Source organism: Acipenser ruthenus, chromosome 13 (assembly GCF_902713425.1).
Source record: "Acipenser ruthenus chromosome 13, fAciRut3.2 maternal haplotype, whole genome shotgun sequence".
Lineage (NCBI taxonomy): Eukaryota > Metazoa > Chordata > Actinopteri > Acipenseriformes > Acipenseridae > Acipenser > Acipenser ruthenus.
In genome coordinates, this window is record NC_081201.1 from 26,464,124 (window position 1) to 26,484,739 (window position 20,616).

The 20,616-nt window shown below is 35.8% G+C and overlaps 1 protein-coding gene across 3 annotated transcripts in view; it reads left to right on the forward strand.

Moving 5' to 3' along the window:
* Window positions 1-20,616, forward strand: part of pcdh15b (protocadherin-related 15b) — a 244,704-nt gene that overhangs the window by 210,629 nt on the left and 13,459 nt on the right. For all 3 annotated transcript variants that reach the window (XR_009330857.1, XM_059035858.1, XM_034031603.3), the window contains 9 exons: window positions 424-564; window positions 900-1,012; window positions 5,830-5,939; window positions 6,511-6,651; window positions 9,464-9,591; window positions 13,686-13,901; window positions 14,720-14,808; window positions 16,267-16,443; window positions 18,990-19,208. Coding sequence is in view for 2 of the 3 variants with exons in the window: in XM_059035858.1 (XP_058891841.1) it covers window positions 424-564; window positions 900-1,012; window positions 5,830-5,939; window positions 6,511-6,651; window positions 9,464-9,591; window positions 13,686-13,901; window positions 14,720-14,808; window positions 16,267-16,443; window positions 18,990-19,208 (1,334 nt within the window). In the remaining variant the exon portion in view is untranslated. The remainder of the gene's footprint in view (window positions 1-423; window positions 565-899; window positions 1,013-5,829; window positions 5,940-6,510; window positions 6,652-9,463; window positions 9,592-13,685; window positions 13,902-14,719; window positions 14,809-16,266; window positions 16,444-18,989; window positions 19,209-20,616) is intronic.

Below are 20,616 nucleotides of genomic sequence, written 5' to 3' on the forward strand. Positions count from 1 at the left end.
GCTCCTGCTTTGATATAGGATACCCATTGGTAATGGTTATCAGTTTCATATCTGACAGGGAACGAAAGGTTACTTTATGCAACCACTGTTCCCTTAAGGGAAATAATTAGCTTAGTTTGTCACTGTGCCCTATCCTGTGTGTTGCAGTTTACTAGATCTGAGGAGGCACGAGCAGGTAACATGGTTTAGTACCGAGTCAAGTGTGCTCAAGCTGGAGTCACCCACGCATGCACCATCTTAAAGGTGAAGCGCTGTTAAAAAATATTTTCCGATCGAAGGGTATGTTTTGCAGACAAAACCCATTGGTAATAGCTATCAGTTCACTTCTGGGAACTGTGGTTACACAAGTAACCTTTCATTTCTGGCCCATAGATTAGTCCAGTGTACAGCACATCTCTCTAAATATTAAAATACTTTTCATAGGGCACGGCAGCCAGCAGGATCAGATACAGATTGGATCTGGACAAGTTTCCCTACAGTGGCAGTATCTTTGATGTGGAGGTAGATACTGGAAGAGTAATAACACGGGTCAACCTCAATGAAGAACCCAATACGACATTTAAGGTAAGGTAATATTTTACTATGCTTGCTAGTCTTTTTCTTGGCATTGTATAAAAGATCTTAATCAAAACAACTTCAAAATCGTCAATCAATTCTCTACCTTAACCACTAATACAGATCAAAGAAATGGATAGGGACTAGGTACCGTGTTATATGAATAAGTAATGTATATGTCATTTTGTTTTGTCCTTCAGTGGGTTGCATACACTCAGTGGGGGGTTCAGGGTGAGGTTCCTATAGCACATTGGTCATGTCTGTGTCTTTTCCACGTTAAATTGGAAGACTAGCTTCTTTTAAAAAGTGAAGTGTTGTATTGAAATAGCTTTTGTTTTTTAAAGCTGGTGGTTATTGCCAGTGATGATGGGGAGCCTGTGAAGTTCAACAGTACTCTGGTTGAAATAACAGTTCTGCAGCCTTCAGTGATTCCAATCTTCACACAAGAGGAATATAGGTAAAGTGTATGTGAACGTGCGTGTATGTTAATCTAGATCATGTAATGAGATTGTGATTATGCTTGCCATCTATTTCTCAGAACGAATGCCTCCTCGGCTTCCTATCTGTAATAGACCAGGATTTAATTTAGTTCAAAGTACATTTTATAAACTGAAAACATGCAGTTAGGACGAATTTAATCATCTAGGAGTTCATTTCAAGTTACATTTAGAAAATATCAAACTTAGTTTAGAACTAATCTCATGTAAACGTTCACTTATATCGCTTTGATATATTGCAAATTCATTTTTTATGTAGACATGATTATAATACAAGCAATGTTTAAGAACTGAATGCAATCATAAAATCCTCTAAAGGACCTGAATCAATGTTAAGGAATGTTTTTCAATATGTATCACAGCTGAAAGCAAAGCATCACCTGTGCATAGATAACAGAAATGAGACAATAACAAACTCAGACTGAGCAAGACCATATGTGATCTTTTATAGAGTTAAATCAAATATTGAATATGTTTGGCTAATTCTTGTCACATGCAGTCCTTGGAAATAATGTCCAACACACAGCATACTTAATAATAAACAGAAAATAGTAGATACAGTTTCCGCAAAACTTTAAATGTTTATTATTATTATTACCGGCATCATTCTGTTGATGCTAAAAATGAGGTTGCCAAGTACCCAGTATATACAATGATGATTACAGTAGTTATGTGTAGACCTCATGAAAAAAACTGTATCCTAAGTTATTGTGCTACGTACAGTAAATTCTCCTAAAATTGCAATAATTAAAACAAGGAGACTGTGGTTTGGGTCAATTTAAAACCACTGCTCAATTATTTTTTTCATTTTGCCTTTCGCCTCACTTTATGATCTACTTCTTATTCAGGTTCTTTTTTTAATGAAAAAAAATGTAGTGGCTGTTGTTTTCACCAGACATAGTTAACTGTGATTTACTCTATATAAAAATATAGGTTTGTGATTCCTAGAACAAGCCAGGCATATCTGTAAATTGATCACACCGATAGAGACTGCAACACAGGAGATGAAAGATCTTAGATTAGAGTTTGAATTAATGCCATGTCCTACACACCACTGGAAGGTCATCATTGTTAGCGATACACTGGCATAGCAGGAATTGCAATGCCTGTTGACCACAGTAGTGAGTCAACTGATAATTATTGCCTGTGGACACATTAGGCAGGTGTTCACTCTTCCTTCATATGAGAGATGGGATTGTGAGGCTGTTTCAGTCTGCTTTATTATCAGAATACAAAGCACATCCCTTGCTCTCTGTGCGAACAATAACTATTTGACAAGTGTATTTTAATCTAATACCTTTGGTTTTCTGTGTACTTCATATTGTCTAAATTAATACGACAGTTTGAAATTCGAAATGGAAATGAATATCTAAAAATAGTAAATTAACATAATATAAGCAATGACAATAAATATTTATTCTAAAATTATTGCATCTGTTCCAGTACAGACGATGTGTCTCCTTTTTAGAGTCAGTTTTCATTATTTTCAGAAGAAGCCCTTAGCCTTTTCTTTATAAAGGAATTTCTGTACATTGTCACATTCCCAAATTTAACAAATTTAAGAAAGACCTCATGAATAAAATATGCAGGAGGTTACATATATGTACAGTGAGAACTCAAGAGTTTAATACAATGAGATTGATTACAGAGTGATTGACAATTACCCAGCTGTAAAAAGAAAAATAATATGCTTCAGCGCATGACATATTAGATTTCAACAGTAGTGGTTAGAGCTCTGGACTCTTGACCAGAGGGTCGTGGGTTCAATCCCAGGTGGGGGACACTGCTGCTGTACCCTTGAGCAAGGTACTTTACCTAGATTGCTCCAGTAAAAACCCAAATTTAGAATCTTGCATGCATCTAGAAAACTTGATAAGGACCTTCTCTGGTCCAAGCTTTTTTGGTGTGTGTATCATAATCTGGAGTCTGGAGACTGTCTACCCAACCACATGTCTATCCAATGCCTGGGGGTATGTGAAGGCACTCAGTCTGTGTCTGTCTGTATTCCAACATTTTTATATATAGAGAGAGAAGCGTTTATTCAACTATGATTACATTTGTCGTGGATATTCTCTTGTCCAATGTATTGAGAGTATCATTATCTGGGAGCATATGGAAGCATCTGTTTGTATGTGAGTCAAAGTGGATTGCTAAATTAGCTTTAAGGCAGAGTCCCAAAACAAGATTACTTTTATGTGTTGGCTTAGTCAGATTCACTGCACTTTTTATAGACCACCAAACATAAGGAGGGATTTTCACTACTCAGTTTGCTCAGTAGGACATTGAAGCTTATTTTAGCTATGCTCTTGCGGCTCTAGCACATGCTTAGTATAACTGGAGGCCTACAAAACAGATTGCAGATCGAAAGATGAACATGACTTGCCTGTTTGTATGTTTTTTACCCATACAGAGAAGAGTAAACAATTATTTATTCCATGTCAAATCCACAATCTTTACATGACGACCCAAAATCTTGATTTAACATGGAATGACTCAGGTACTGAATTAAAAACAAAATAAATTAATACTGGTATGAGCAAAGAATTCACTGCCCTGGGACAGATGAGATAGTACACATTGTCTTTAAAACATAGGCTGTGCTGGTAATTCAGTGAATCAATGGCAATTAAAATAATCATATTTAAGATCTTGCATAATAATTGATTATTATATTTTAGTCAAATTGTCAAAGATTATAGGGTTGGGTTAGGTGTGATGGGTTAGCCTGACCATCACTCACTATGACCTTACACAGCAGCACTGAAATCACAGTGCATTGCAAGGCAGAGTAATCTTTACAGAATACATTATTGATGACAAACCATCAGCCAAAGAAAGCACAAGGTAGCAGTGAGTAGAACTTGATAGTACTTGATTGAAACTGTTTAAACTGTATTTTGATATGCTTTAATGAAAAAAGGTATATTTCAAAATAGTTTGACATTTGGCAGGATGTTAAGAAATGTGGCAGACGATTTCATCGACCTTCACTTCTAGCAGTGTACTGTTTGAGACCTTGAGAGTGACAGATGTGTCAGTATCCTATCTGAATTGGACATACTGTTAATTTTGCAGTGTGGAACTGCCATAAAGTAATGTTTAATCAGCTCCAGATATACAGTAGTTTCTCAGCTGTTGCTGTTAAGAATATTTGTTTTCTATTTGAAAGACTGAATACCCCCCTACTTATAAATGTTTAAATGTGTTGTGGTGGTTTGCTAGTGTTACCTTTTCACCCATTACTTGTAACTTCTGTAATTTGTTAGTTTTAAGTCAGACTTGTTCTGATTCTGGAGGAGATTAGCTCCATGACCTATGAATTTCCTTGTGCTTTTTTTGTTGTTGCTGTTGGTGTTGCATGGCAATTGTCCTGGTGATTAAGCCATTAAGTCTGTACTTGTCTTATTAAGCTTATTGTACTGTCAGTAAAAAGGTGATGTTAAATCAGTGGGTTTTTAATAATTGATTGAAATGTGAAAACATGTTTATGTTGTCAAACTACATTATTTCTGCTTCTAAGATATAAAAGACAACAATACATTGGTAACTTTTTTCCCCCCAGAGTATCAAATATCTTGTTCAATTACTGTTGTAACCCTGCTGAAAAGTGTGTGAATGTGTAATAATTTGAAATGTACAGCAGCGTTTTTAAAAGCAGAGAAAAGAACAATGTAATTGCAGATGAGGCCTATTATAAAAGCCATATCAATCCTTAAAAGTAATTTTCCTGGCACTGATGTTAAGTTTACTAAAGTACAAAAGGCACTAAACATTAGTTTCACATTGCGTTCATAAATAACTATTTGTACTTTAAACCATGCTTGTAGCTATTTGTATCTAAATCTCAAATGAAATGCTTTCCTTTGAATACCTTTGTCTAAGAGCAGCTGGGGCTGAAGTAAACAAAAGCCACTAATACAGTATACTGTGTACATCCTTAGAGTTACACTTAAGGTTTTATATGTGTTACCTTTGTGTGGAATCAATGAGTTTCTCTACAACACCGTACCCATTCAATGTGTGTAATGCATTTCAGGCCTACCAGCATGAGACTAGTTGGAATGACAGATGTTCACAATACTCTTGTCTTTGCCTCGGGCTACTTTGCAAGGGCTATTTTAAAAGAGTGTGGAGATGTGCTCTATTAATATATTTTCTGTTCTTAATCTGAGTGGAACTCCTGTGTGTAGTTTTTTTTTAATGTATTGCCACATTATGATGGTAATAGTTCAGAGTAGATAACTGTTGCTTGTTTCCATTATTGGACCTAGGCACCAAGTTGAGAGCCATGGTTACTTTATGTTCTTGGCTGTGGTTGCCAAAGATGTGTGTCCTTTTTGATAACAATATTGTTGTGGCAACTCTGCATAGGATGGTGATAAAAATGAAAGTGATTCAAGTGCATCTTATTAGAAATGTTTAAAAAAACTGATAAAAAATGTGCTTTATCAACTGCCTGCAGTACTTTTCAAAGGGTGCATCATACAGTATTAACAACACATCTTTTATTGCATATTGAAAATCAATAATAGCAAGCAAATACACAATAACGGAGAACTGGATTGCGTTTCACATCTGTCGCTGCAATATTAATGTTTGGATGTAATACTGCATTCCTGAATCATTCTTCAAAAACAAATGGTAAAACATTTAAATCAAAACCACCTTTGGAGAAATTTGCACCACTGTGTTGAAGAATCCCTCAAACAACAATCCTGGTATGGAAGTGTTGATACATTTATATTATCAATGTAAAATTACCTTTTTTCACATACAGGCCTCCTCCAGTTAGTGAAAATGCTCCCATAGGAACGAGGGTGGGTGTTATACTTGCAGCCGCAATCAATCAAACCATTCTGTATTCCATTGTTGCTGGAAATGAAGACGGTAAGTAAAAAAAAGAATCAATAGGCCATGTAAAAACTATAGGTTACAGTATTATAAATTCAACAAGAAGTGTAGGTCAATGGTTTTAATGTTTTTAATATATGGTAACAAAAAATGGTATGGATAAATTATATAAATAACTAGTTGTCAAACTGAATGTTTACACTATTATTAACTACAGTTCTGATCTGACGTCAAATGTAATAATCTGTATTAACCTGGAGTTTATGGGATGAAAATCTATTGGGTTATGATCACATACAGTGCTAATAAAACATGCTTTGAGATACAAGTATGTAGTATTGAAAAAAGTCACACACAACTAGACCTTAAAATATTGACACAAATGGCACTCAGATTATGCCCCATTAGCCCCATTCTATAATTTATACTTCAAGACCGGGGGGGGGTTATGGCCGCACTATTATTATAGTTTTTACTTACTTGTGGGGGGGGGGGGGGGGGGAGATAAAGAAACATCATCTGTGTGGTATTAAATGATACCAAGAGTGGTCCAATTTCTCATGACGATTACATTCTGCCCCCTTTCACATTTTTTTTTCTTTTTCAGATAAATTTGTCCTTGATAATAGCACAGGAGTCATCTCTACTAAGAAGCTTTTAGACTACGAGACCGCTGTGAGCTACGTACTTCGAGTCCAAGCAGACTCCATGCATGTAGTAAGATCCAACCTACGAGTTCCTTCAAAAAGTAAGTGTTTATACAGAGTTGTGTATTCTTCCTCTGGCCGAAAGAAGTAGTTCCTTACCAAAAAAAAAAATACACTTTGTTTTCCTTGGTGTGTATGAATATTATAATTACTTATGGTGATGAGGTCTCAGGTCGGTCCTAAAGGATTATGGACAATTTTTTAGCTAATCCGTTTTGCAGCCATTAGCAAATCATTTCTTATTATAACCACTGAGCCCTCAAGTTATGAATAATGCAATAAAGGTAGCTGTAAATCATGTGCATATGTTTCAGGTCATATAAAAAGGAAATGTTTAGTATTGGAAAGTAGTTGTCTTTAGCACTCAAGAATGTCACAAATGCTTCTCTTGAATTTTAAATGCATCCAGTCATAACATTTTTTTTTTTTTTGTATTTATTTATTTATTTATTTATTTAATGTGTATAGAATTACATACCAGCAGAGCAATTAGTTCCTAGTATTTCTACACAGCTTTTAAACAAAATTTAGCATTTCAAGTTTTTATTTTTAAAACCTGGCTAAGGGCACCATGCAGAGTTTTTTTTTTTTTTTTTTTAAATATTAATAAATAAGCATTAAACAGATAAGGGTTACAAGCATAATTCCACTGATTAGCCTCTTCTTAGCCCTATTTGCCAAATTAGACTTATTTCTTCTTAATTATGTAGAATTAATGGGTAGAATCAATTTAACACTACTATAGATGTTTTATATTGGCTGCTTTAATGTGTTTTTCAGCAGTTTAAGCTAAATCTGTAAAAAAAAAAATACAGATTAAGAGAATTGCTTTTCTGCATTTGTCATCAATAATGAAAGCAGCTTGCTGGATGCTTTTTAAGAACATTCTGTTAATGGAAATTGTAATCAAACTGTGCATAAAGAAATTAGTTTATGGGTTATGGTTAAGCCCACTAAGGTAGATGCATTAGCAGACACGTGTCAAGACTAAAAGCTGCATGTGTTAAAAAAAAGTCATTTGGATAATAAATGTGTAGGTATTATTACAGTCACATACTGCATTTACTAGATGAAACAGGTCAGCTTTATTTCAGGTGTGTGTTTATCATTGTGTCTGCTGCCTTCGTCGCCATGTATCCACAAGCAATTAAACTGCAGTGCAAATTAGCATTCAGTATAAAATTATTTTAAAAACATAAGTCAATGACTTCTAGTTAAATAAAAAAAATGTGTATTACAGTATGTGCTTCATAATATCAAAACTTGCTTTCTAAGATGTGTTGCTTGATGGCCAAGCGACTATTAAGGTGGAATTAGATTTTGTCAGCTACACTTCTTAACCAGAGTTTTCATGAATACAATTAATATATTGGACATATGCAACAACACTTACAGATGCTTGCAACAGAAACTCTTTATTTTTGTCTGAGAATATTGTTACCCATCATGCAATGCCTCCATCTGCCAATTTGGTTTTCTCTGTGTAGTGACTCAGGGCCGTCTAAACGATAAGTAATGTACCGTATGAAAAAATAAGATTTTGTGGATTGAGCTGGGCACAAATTATTTCATAGTCAGGCAGCAATTTAACTACCTATTGTTCCCACGTTGCCTTTTTACTGACTTTATTTCTGTTCTGTGTCTTGCTTATATTTACCCTTTTGTTTCCACAGTTGAATGGTTTCTTCCATTGGATATCAATAGCATATTTATGCGTTTTACAGATATATTACTTTTTATTGGTATACAAGAAAATTTGTAGAAATATTTAATTTGATTTTAAACTTAATTGATATGTCAATGACTTTAGTGCTCTTCTGCAGTACTTAACTTACAAGTAACAAGTCTGTAACAACACAGCAGATTTATGGAATGAATGGTCAATAAACCATAGGATTGACAGATTTAAGGTTCTCAACCAAGTTGAGATCTTCACATAAAAAAAATGCTACCCATGTAATAATATTAAGCCCCTTTCACATTGGCACTCTGTGACAAAGTGGTTTGTATTGCACATGTGTAGAGGTGATGCATTGCTTAGAAACAACAGTCCAACAACAGTTCAATGGTGAAAATGAAGCTTTATTAAGGGCTTTTGTATAGTCAATAAAACCACGGGGTTCAGTCCCGAAATGATAATAACAATAAACACACACTTTAAAACACCTACACGATCTCCACTCGAACAGCGAGTGCTCCGGGTGCAAGTGGTGTTGTGAATACATGAAATAATGCTATCACTGGTGCAGTGCAGTCCGGGTTTGATGCTGGCTGAATAGCGACAGCTCCCTGATATTTAGCCATCTACACTGACAAATAACAACAGTTAATGAGACAGACAATACAACACTTAACACTCACGTTTTCGTTTCACTCCTCACGGTCATTCCATAACCACAACAGAGGAACAGATTGCTCTGCCACACACCCTGATATACCTTCAGTCACGACCCCTTTGGTAGCGAGTGCAATCACGTCTCTTCCAATCCATGAGCCAGATAGCAGCAGGGATGAAGAAACATTTGCTCTAATCAACATTTGGGCCGACGGTTCAATCCAGAGAAGTTTGGATGGAAGTGTCCCTAACAAACTGCTTCCGGGGCATTGATACGCACATTGTTTACTTGAATCTGTCACCCAGGTCAACCGTGCTTCATCAAAAGCAGTGTGAAATCACGTAGCTGACCCGCATGACACCAGGTCCTGACCCGTGGAGAGCATGCCAGTGTGAAAGGGGCTTTAGTTGTCATTAAAATGCTTTATTCAAACATTCTGTTAAAAGGTCCGAAACAGTGTCATGGTTAATAATGTTTTCTGTGAAGCTTACATAATCATTTTTATTTTATTGCCCAGCAAACACAGCAAAGGTGTTCATCGAGGTTCAAGATGAGAATGACCACCCTCCTGTATTTACGAAAACACTTTACCTGGGCGGTGTGGCAGAAGATGCCAAAACATTTACTTCAGTATTGACAGTAAAGGTAAGAAAATAGCTGAAATTGATTTAATAATCTGGCCAGCAACACCTAGATGGATCTTGGAATTACAAGTCTGTGTATTCTGTTTTCATCTGAGGAGTTAAAATCATTTACTTCAATGGGAAATTTCATGAGCTACCCAGCTAAACTTCAACTAATATCCTTGCATTTATTGGCAAAATTGCTGAACTGAATTTGGCAGTATCTTGTATTTCATTTTTGTGTTTTCTCTCTTTCCTGATTACCTGGTGCAAACATGATTCCATAACCTTAACAAGCCTCACTTGAATCGTGGAGAAGGAGCATCTTTTGAAAACATAATGTCAAACAGCAGCTCTAACCTGCTAAACAGAAACCTGCGGAAATGGCCAATTAGACTTGAATACTATATAACTTGGAAGCATTAATGATCTTGTCTCTTGGCAAAGCTTCCAAAATCCTAATGGTATCTCCAAACAGGGAATACTGGCATTGTGAGTATTTACAATGACAAACAAGCCTTGAAGATACCAGGAAGCTCTACTGCATGTGTTCCTCTTTTGCTTTCTGTCTACTGACTTTTTGTGACTTCAGGCATGCCAAAATACCAACAACATTTGTGAAAGAAAACAGGTATGGCTTTAATACAGCAGTGGCTAGACCATACACTGTTGCTCGTGACATCTCCAATGGAGATCTGGAATTTGATGTACTTGAAAAGTTTGCTGGCCCCAAAGTAAACTCAGCATTGATTTTTTTTTCTTCAGTAATAGCAAATCAACAAATTAAGACTACCTGTTAAAGTGGAGCTGATAAATCCAATGTTTTGTATTATACGTGCAAATCTCAAAAATTAACCAATGTAACGAATACCCGTTAGCCGTGTTGAGTGCTGAGGATAATGCGTTACTTGAATATTAAAAAAAGTTAGAGCGTTATTAAAAAAACGTTGATACTTTATAGTTATAGTTCACTAAGCAGCAATTACTAATATTTGTTAAAGCACTTTGTTTCATTTTTTTTTTTTTACTAGACAAATCCCTAGATACATTTTACTGCAGGTCAATTTAAATAGTTTACATTAATTCTCTGAATGTACTAATAAGTTCGAACAAGAACAAATAAAGCAGTGCAAAAAGTTGATTAAACATTACTACATGTCATTATACCGGTTCAAACGATACTATGAGTCATCAGATACTCCTTTCAAAGTACACTTTTTAATTTAGTCACACTGGACCTTAAAGAAAACCATGTGGAAATAGTAGTAATTACTTCCTGGCTGGTCATTTGAGTCTTGTTTATTATGATTTTCCCTTGTAATTCTGAAGTATTTAGGTTGAATTTTAACAAAGTAGCAGATGTAAAGAGACTTGTTTTACTTTGTATAGGATTTGGGGTTTTAGTTCACAGTGAATGAGTACAATGCAATGTAAAGTGTTTCAGACAGGCTATGAATTGATGAAAATGCATTGCAGGTCTTTAAGAAAAGCAGCTCAGCAGCTCACAGATTAGGCTAATCTGTTCTAAACCCTTCTTTAAATAGAGTCAAAAAAAATCTATTGCAAGCATACAGTATGGCAAGACATAATATTTACGACCAAAGAAAATAATAGGGTTCAATAAATTATTCTTTCGATTACATGCTACAATTCAAAATCTGCTTTCATTTGTATGATGTCTCCTTGTTTCCTCTGTACAAAAAATATAATTAATAAAATCCATGTATGCCACAATTGATGAAGAAAATATGAATGAGCTTGAAGAAGTTTTGATAAAGACTATCATTGATGAAGCTTTTATACGTTTATAAGAGGTCTGTCGCTCAAGCACTTTTCACACAGGATATCTTTCAAAGTTAGGAATAGCTTTTAGTCACAGCAGGTCTAAGTACTGTAAGGAGTGTGTAAGAGTTGTTCCTTTTGGAGATCCCTGATTTTGGTTTGTTCATGTTAGAAAAGCAATACATTACCACACCTCAGGACACCATTGGGCATGGTGTTGAAGATAACAGGAAGCAGCTTTTATTGGATCAAACTCTACCCCTTTTAGACATTTAACAGCACCGGGGAATCACCCTGGACAGCATTAACAACCTTTCCATGGTTATCCTCAAATTATTGAGTTTAAAGTATGTGGTTAATGCAAACGTTTCCCTGTAGTATATAGATCGATAAAACCAACCACTTAGTGCTGGCAGGCAGCGAGAATATTTAAAAGAATATTTAAAAAGAATATATATATATATATATATATATATATATATATATATATATATATATATATATATATATATATATATATATATATATTTATATATACCTTTTGCAGCACAGTGCCTCATAGCACCATGTTCATGATTTGGTTGAAATTCAATGGGTGCCCTCTACTGATCTGCTAACATCATTTAGTTCTCTGCAGCACCTGATATTCCTTGCAGGTCCCTAATCCTAGTGCTGACCAGGCTAACCTATGCTTAGCTTTGTCAAATATATATATGGAGAGGATACTGGGTAAAACACTGTTGAAATGACTGGTACATTGTAGTGGTACATCTGGTACTGGTAAATCTGCAGAACGAATATCTGGACACTGGGACAGGCTTAAGCAGTGTTTCCTCATTTGCAGGCAAACATTCAGTCAGATGCTTTACAGCCTATCTCATTGTCCTTACTATGTGAAGACACAATTCCAATTCTGTCTGGTATAAAACTGCACCTCATAAAGATGCTGCCTTTATTTAGTTCTTACTTCACTGCTGTTTGATCAAGGTTGCTGGCCCTTTGAAATCAGTCACTCCTTTTCAACACCACAGTGCAATTAACTTGGTAAGGTTTGCAGGTTATGTTAGCTCTTCATTAAGTGTGTCTGCGTTTTTGTTTTTTTTTCACCTCTAAATCATAGGTTAAACAAAAGACAAAAGTGACTGATCTGATGAACATGCAAGTCTCTTTCTGAATTAATCCTAAACCTTACAGCACAGCAGTGGGGGTGTTTCTTTAGAAGCCAAAGTAATTTGGCAATGGTAAAAGACTTTTGTCAATCATTGCTTCATAGAGGTTCCTACACTGAGTATGCATGCCGACTAGAAGGCCAGGAAGAAAATAACCATGTCTGATTTGTTCTTTTTAATTTAATTGCAAAAAAAAAAAAAGAATAATCTCCAACCTTAGCACTCCTTTGGGGTGGTACTGGCTAAGTATTAGCATACTCATATTTCATTACATTCTTATGCATTCATAGATGAACACTGTGTTAAACAGGCTGGTTGGCAAACCCCCCATTCAGATCACCCCACTCTTTAGATATACAGCTCATGAACATCAACATACATTACTTGTTCCTTCTAAACCTAGCTTTCTTTACCTGTATCAACTACAGGACTATAACCTGCAGGGCTTGTTTTTTTGTCCCAGTAGCATTTGAAAATGTCTCCCTACATGATGACACAAGCCACTGGAAATTGTCAGCCTATATTCCCATATACAGTAGCTTAATATAAGAATGAACAGTAACATTACTTAATCTTTTATGTGAATGACACTGCTATCATTTTTGCACCCTTCTTGCCATAAAACTAGTGTAAATATATGTCACTGCAAGGCAACCATACCTGTCAGCATTGAGTTTTCAAAATACAGGAGCTTTTGTAAATTGAAATCTCATACCTGTCAACTTTTGAAAATACAAAATCGAGAGTGGTATGTGAACTTGCCTCACACACTGAATGCATGCCTGCCACAAGACTCCCCTGGGTCCTAAACCATACCCCGTACAGACAGGGATTGCAGTAATCACACACAGGCCATGAATTTTGCAGACATTAAAGGTTTGCTGACATAAGGGGGTTTTAACAGTAGAATACGGGAGAAAATCTGCCCCGGGAGATGTCCGAGAGAACGGTCCAAAATATGGGAGTTGACAGGTCTGAGCAATATGTAGCATATAGAAGTAGGGAATTGTTTTTTTTTTTTACACTTGACTGTCTCAAAGACTCCCCCTGCTGCCAAAACTTGATAAGTGCAGGAGAAAGAATGTGGTTGATTTACCTTTCCAATATGAATGGCTGGTTGTTTTAAATTATTCATTGTTTTCTGCTTGTTTGTTCTGTCTTCCAGGCCTTGGACAAGGACACTGGGAATTACAGTGCAATGCAGTACCGGTTGATTATACCACCTTCAAACAATGGAAAAGACGGGTTTGTGATTGAGGCATACACAGGAATCATCAAATCTGCAATCATATTCCGAAACCTCAGGAGGTCCTATTTTAAGTTTGAAGTGATTGCGACCGATGACTATGGAGCGGGACTGAGCAGTAGTGCCCAAGTTGTTGTAAGGATCAAAACTCTGCACATTTTGTTTTTAAATAATGTAAATAAATATTTATTTTTGAACCTTTGTGTAGGGTAAGGCTTGTTGAACACCATTGCCAATGCTGCAATAATTTGATCAAAGTTTCATTCTTAAAAAATATTTTGCTGTTGATATGTTAATCCAAAGAAATTGCAACAACTTTAGTAAAAGGCATTTAAGGATAACAGGAATCACTGTACAAATCTTAAATTCATAGGCCTGTTTAATATGTAAAGCAGCTCTACCATATTGCAGTTAAAACAATAAAAGTCATGCAACACATCATTGGTTTAAATGGTCCTAGAGGTTTAGCTGATATAATAAATACATTGTAAACTTAATGCAGTGAACATATCTTGTGTAAAGTCCCACTATATCTCTTCAGTGTGAATATTTAATCAAAAACACTTAGATCTGAATTGAATACACACAATTTACATAGTCTAAGTACCAAGAGAAAATGATTCCTTAATTCATGTTTTTTTTTGTTTGTTTAAACCCTGTCAACAACTTTTGAGACTAACAGACAGAAACCTTTTACTTTGATGAATTCTGACAACCTCCACATCAAGCCCTGCAGACTCAACTTCTCACATCTTAACTTAGAAGAACTCGCTTCTGATTGTTCTTTGCTAATGAAAACAACTGAAACTATCAGAGGAGAGATGTTTATAAATAGGAAAAGTTTAAAAAAGAGGTTTAACGTGTAGGGTAATGTCACAGTGAACTAAAGAAAAATGCATGTTCAAGGAGGCATGACAGGATCAAATGAATTGTACTTATTTTATATTTTTTAGATCTCTGTGGTCAATCAACTGGATATGCAAGTGGTTGTTTCCAATGTTCCTCCTACTCTTGTGGAACAGAACAAAGAGCAGCTTATCGGGTAGGAGTCACTTTGATCTCTCAATGTCTACATTTATCTGAAGTTGCAAGATGCATCTATAACATTTAAATGTCAAGCATTCTTTTGATATTGTGTACATAGCTTTGTGGGAAACACTTCAGTATAAGTTTAGACTTACACAGTCTGTTTTGGCAAAACAGGTGTTTTATTCTGCATAGTCAAATCATGTCATGTTCCATCCTTGTTTTTAATAAACAAAATCAATTGACTCCCTACTTGATTTCTATGAAGAGAAGGAAATCTACAATGCTGAATTCAGATCCCATCACCATAATTCAATGAGCATGGGCGGTTCTTGTATCTTACAGAGCAGGTCCATGAACAATGTGCACAAGCAAAACATGTATTTTTCTGTCTTGCACGCAGAAAACAAAATTTCAAATAGGTGTTTTTCAGTATTGCTCTTGTGAATATATTTGAGAAGGAATTCACAAGGCCAAAATGTTATATCTATTAATGCCTTTATTTGTACCATTCAAAAAAATCCTCTTATTTAGCCCTACTTAAATGATATGTTATTATACTCTTTTAAACTGACAGAGCTGACATGGAGTATCTGATAAAACATGACCAAAGCACTGCCCTGTAACTTTCAATACCAGGTACCGTGGTCTCAGCTGCCAAGAGGCAGTTTATCTGAGATTCCCTTCTCAAGGGTAAGGCCATCAATCTTGGCTCAATACCTTTTTTTCACAATAGCAAAAAAATTCCTTCGCAGGCCAGGTAATTGGCCTAAGATGCCTGCCTTCTTTGAGATGAGAGCTCGAGTTATCATAGATGCTGGCTGTGAGGCTGGAAAATTAATTTTTATAAAGTGATTTTATTGTCAGTGCATCATTTTAAAATATGGTGTTGCATCATGATGGCTTAATTTGTATATGTTATATACATTTACTTTTTATTTCTGTATTTAGTACCTTATTCATGACATCAAGGTTAATATCTTATACTGTTTTACCTCTTTTGTTTAATGAAGACAAAATAAACATCTACCCTTTCCACATATTGATTAGATTTAATACATAATTCTTGTCAAAGGGCAGGCTTTTATTCCAAAATGGGAATTTGTTATCCTAACCAGATTCCAATCTTTTACTTGAAATTTCTTGAAACATGCAAGGAGTTGGCTCAAAACAGAAACCCCTTTTACACTCTGAAATCAACCAAATACATTTGATTAATTGCAACCACTGATCATTGTCAAGAGCCATTACTTACATTTTTTTTTTTAGTGAGGCTCAAATAATTTGAAAAGTGTTCTTTTATTGATTGATAAACAAGGTGCCAGTTGTTCAAGGCTGCATCTCTTTTAATTAATGGTGCTACAGTGCTGAGCAGAGAACCTGAAAACAGATTTCAGTCCAACAGCATGACTGTTTTTTTTTTTTTTGTTGTTGTTGTTGTTAAACTAAATGCCATTCTAAATTCTCCCTGCAGGATTTTGGAGCGTTATGTACAGGATCAGGTTCCAGGGGCTAAAGTTGTTGTGGAGTCCATCGGAGCACGGAGATTCGGTGATGGATTTTCAGAAGAGGATTATTCCAAATCAGATCTGATGGTCTATGCAATCGACCCTTTAACCAACCGGGCCATATCAAGACAAGAACTTTTTAAGTAAACTTGTATACTTCAAATGGTTTATGATGGAAAAACTACCAATATTAACCATGTAGTACCTGTCATCACCTAATAATTACACAATTAGTTTGAAGTGGGTGGCAATCCAAGGTATAGTAGTATATGCACATGGACACATATCTGATTAAAACACGAAGGGCCTGATAAAACGTGGTAAGCGCGAATGTAAGGGCAAATGCTTTACATTTGTGCTGAATTGCGCCGTCCTCTTCATGTTGTGATTTTGAGCTGGGTGCTGGCAGAATTCCGTTAGATCTGAAAAAGTGGTAGACAGAAGCTACCAGCAAATCCAAGCAACTCATATTCCCTTTAAGAAAACAATATCCTTTGCTATGATTTTGATTAACAAAAAGCTGCTTTATTGCCATAGCACCATTTGTTAATGTAGTATTTACATTAATTGAACAATTTTGGCATATAAGACTGCTGTGTTTTTTTGTTTTTTTTTAAATAATTTAGTGTAATGTAATGCTAATAAATGTAAAATGTTGCATGATGAAAATACAAAATGGGTAGTACTAAACTTACCAACTACAAAAAAAAAAACTTGCCATTGTAGTACACTTGAAATCTAACAGAAGGTTATGTAGAGTATAAATCATGGAAGAATATGATGAGATTGTATAATTCACTAGTTAGGCTGTACATTTTGTATCGCAATACAAAAAGGATATTGTGACTTTGGAGAAAGTACAGCACAGACCAACTAGAATAATCCCAGGTTTAAATTACAGAGATCGAGGAAGCTGAATCAATGTATCCTAGAACATCGAAGGATTAGAGGAGACTTGATCAACGTTTAGAATCCAAAAAATGATTCAACAAAGTTAAAACGCTCTTGCAAGCACAGCACAGAGACCAGGATCAGAGGACATATTTGGAAATTGGGCAAAGACTGAGTGGTATTTTTTTTTTAAATGGTGTAGAAACCGGATTAGAATTTATAAGATTAATCACCTTCTGCAGTTTGTAACTTTCTTATTTTCTTATGTTCATTAAAAGATAAGTAACTTCTCCATCGCCAGCAAAGAGGCTCATAAGAATGTGTTATGCAGTCGCAATAGGTTTAGACTTCTGTCGGCACCTGTTTTCTTAACAGCATAGGCTATTGCAGCCAGACAGACCCTGATGTCATTTATAACCAAGTAGCATGTATCTGTCTGTTCTGAGAAAATACATTATATATTATTTGAAAATTCCTTTTAGGAGAGAGCTACGCATTGGTAGTTTTTTTACCAAGACTTGCATTAAACCGTTCACTGTGCTGATAGTAATTACCTGTAACCTTAGGTCCGCTGCTTCAGCTGAAACATGGTCACATGTCATTGCATATTGTTTTGTCACCTTGCATAGAAGTGTATCCTTCATTAAAGGGCACCATTAAAGTCATATAGCTGACTACTGGCACATTGCTGCATGTCGGTACTTCCCTGATTCTGTGCAAAGTCGATGAATGTAGCCCAGGGGTACAATTAAAGTAAAAGGGCCATTTTCTGTTTGGCCTGAATAGTGAAGACTAGAGTCAAACAAAAAAAGGTTGCAACCTGGCATTTATGGCAGATTTATATAATTTTGTAGATAAAATAATTTCATTCCAGAACATTGTGAGATAACAACAACACATAGAAAATATTTTGCATTGTGTGTTTGTCTATTCTGGTGTTCTGCCATCTGCTGGTTTAGATACACTGCATCCACATACTGTAACCCTGCCGGATGAGTATATGCGTATTGAAGCTGCTTGTCTAAGTGCCCTCCAAATGTGATGTCTGAGCTGTTGAGCAAATAAGTGTATTGAAATTGCAGGGCGGGGCGTGCAGGATCATGCTGGAAGACTTTCAACACTGTTTGATTTCTAAGATAGAACTGAAGGATTATCGTTCAGCTAAACTGTACTTTTTATAGCATTCATTTTTGATAGCTAAAATATAACTTTCTCTGTGCTCTTCCAAAGTGCTGCATTTTATTTCCTAAGTTCTGATAATGTAACTATATGGAATGAGAACCAGTGTTTTTGTCTTTTTCACTGCTTACTTTAAAAATAGTATTTACTGGGGCACGGGTGGCTATTCCAGTGTGTATTTACATTATTTGGAGCTGTTCATAAGTTAAATTGGCACAACACAATGCAGTATTATGCAAAGGAGCCCTAACGAGGTTACCTATTGGTTAGTTGTCTTGTACAATGGGAAGAGGGGTATGGAGTCTGACAGTCTTTGTCCGTGTGTCTGAATATCTATTTACATTTGTCTAGAGGTTAAATTCTGATGAAACTCACCCTGGACAGACTTTAGTACAAGCTATTAAGAGTATCACAATTTGGGGGTATATGAAGGTATGTCTGTTTTGATGCAGACAGTGGATAAAGGCCCTTGGTTATCTATGTTTTCAAATTACTCATTGCTCTAAATTTCAATTTACATCCTTGGTGGAGGGTCAATGTTACAGATTTGCTTGTTTTACTGATGTCATGAAGTAAAGATGAAGGCAGCTGTTCTTGTATTTTTGCATCTGTATTTTAGATTCCTCGATGGGAAGCTGCTGGATATCAATAAAGAATTCCAGCCCTACCTCGGCCAGGGAGGTCGTATTCTGGAAATCCGAACCCCCGACATTGTGGCGAGTGTTAAGAAGGCAGCTCAGGCCGTAGGTTACACAGAGGGTGCTTTACTGGCCCTGGCAGTGATCATCATTCTGTGCTGCATCCCTGCTATTTTTATAGTCATGGTCACCTACAAACAGTGAGTGCATTCTTTCATTTGTAATATTTTTACAATATGTCCTCCATATACTGTATATATATCTATATATATATATATAAATAATATGTATAATCTTTAAAGACCAGGCTTTTTTTACCTCGTCATTTTTATCTTGCATATATGAGCCAGTTTAGTGACACTATAATCCAATCTACTTCCAGATGCAACATGCATGTGCTATAATCTGAACCGACCGTCAAACAGACATGTAGGAATGGGGAAAGGGCACCATTACTATAACATACTGTAGTTGTATATTTGTCATATATCTAAATACACATTCAGAATTTGCTTTGGCTGTGGAGGGATAGTGCCCCTGATCTATTAAACAATTGCTGTTTGAATGAATGCATGCACTACAGACTGGACTTTAATGTGATACCTATTCCATGGGAAATTTGCTGAGTACGTTCAATCATTGGTATTCGAGTAAGGTAATTATAATAGCTTGCATCCCCAAGCCTTGGAAACAGAGTTCATCTTTAAAACTGAACCACATGCAATCATGTACTATGTTTTAAAAGTACTATACAATATGAAAAGTTAACTATTTCATTTCCTTTTCTGCCCTGCCTTACATCAGGTTTAAGGAGTAAGTATTTTTATTATTTTGATTCACAATTGATTCAGTGCACCACCTTAAATAAAAATGTTGTTGGTCGATCACATAAAACGATAGGTAGATAATTCTGACAGCATTATATGTGCTTTTAACCCAGTAACATAAGTTGGCAAACAAATTAGAACCCCTGGATGGTACTGACTCAACATGAAGACTCTGCAGTGTTATGGAGGGTTAACCTACATCATTGGTACTCAACTCTGGCCCTCGAGATATATTCCAGTCCTGGTCTTTATTCCAACCAGGTCCTAAATTAGTTAATTGCCTCTTAGCAGCTTCAATTAACTACATTAGAACCTGCTTGGAGTAAAAACCTGGACTGGATTGCATCTCGAGGGCCAGAGTTGAGTACCACTGGCCTACATGATACCTTACGGGAAGTTGAGGGTGGAAATATGCAGTCATCAACATAATTTCCAGTCCCTTTACATAAGAAGCGCATTTAACTTTATTTCATTTCATTAGTTTTAGTTATATTCCAATTTCTCATATATCATGTTAGTTCAGAGTTGAGGAATGATTAATGTATTAAATTGACTCAAATGATGTCCAAACTTAATTTATGGTTAGAGCTTTCAAGCATTTGTAAACATTCTCAGAGGTTAGAGAGTGTTTTGAAAGCTGAGAATAAACCCCAAACCCTCTGCAAGAAACAGCAGAGAAAAGATTGATGAATTTCAAAGCTTATTAATTAATCAAACCGATTTTTGTAAACAGAGACCATTTTTGACATGTCCCTTATGATATAGCCAGAGAATGTTTTGA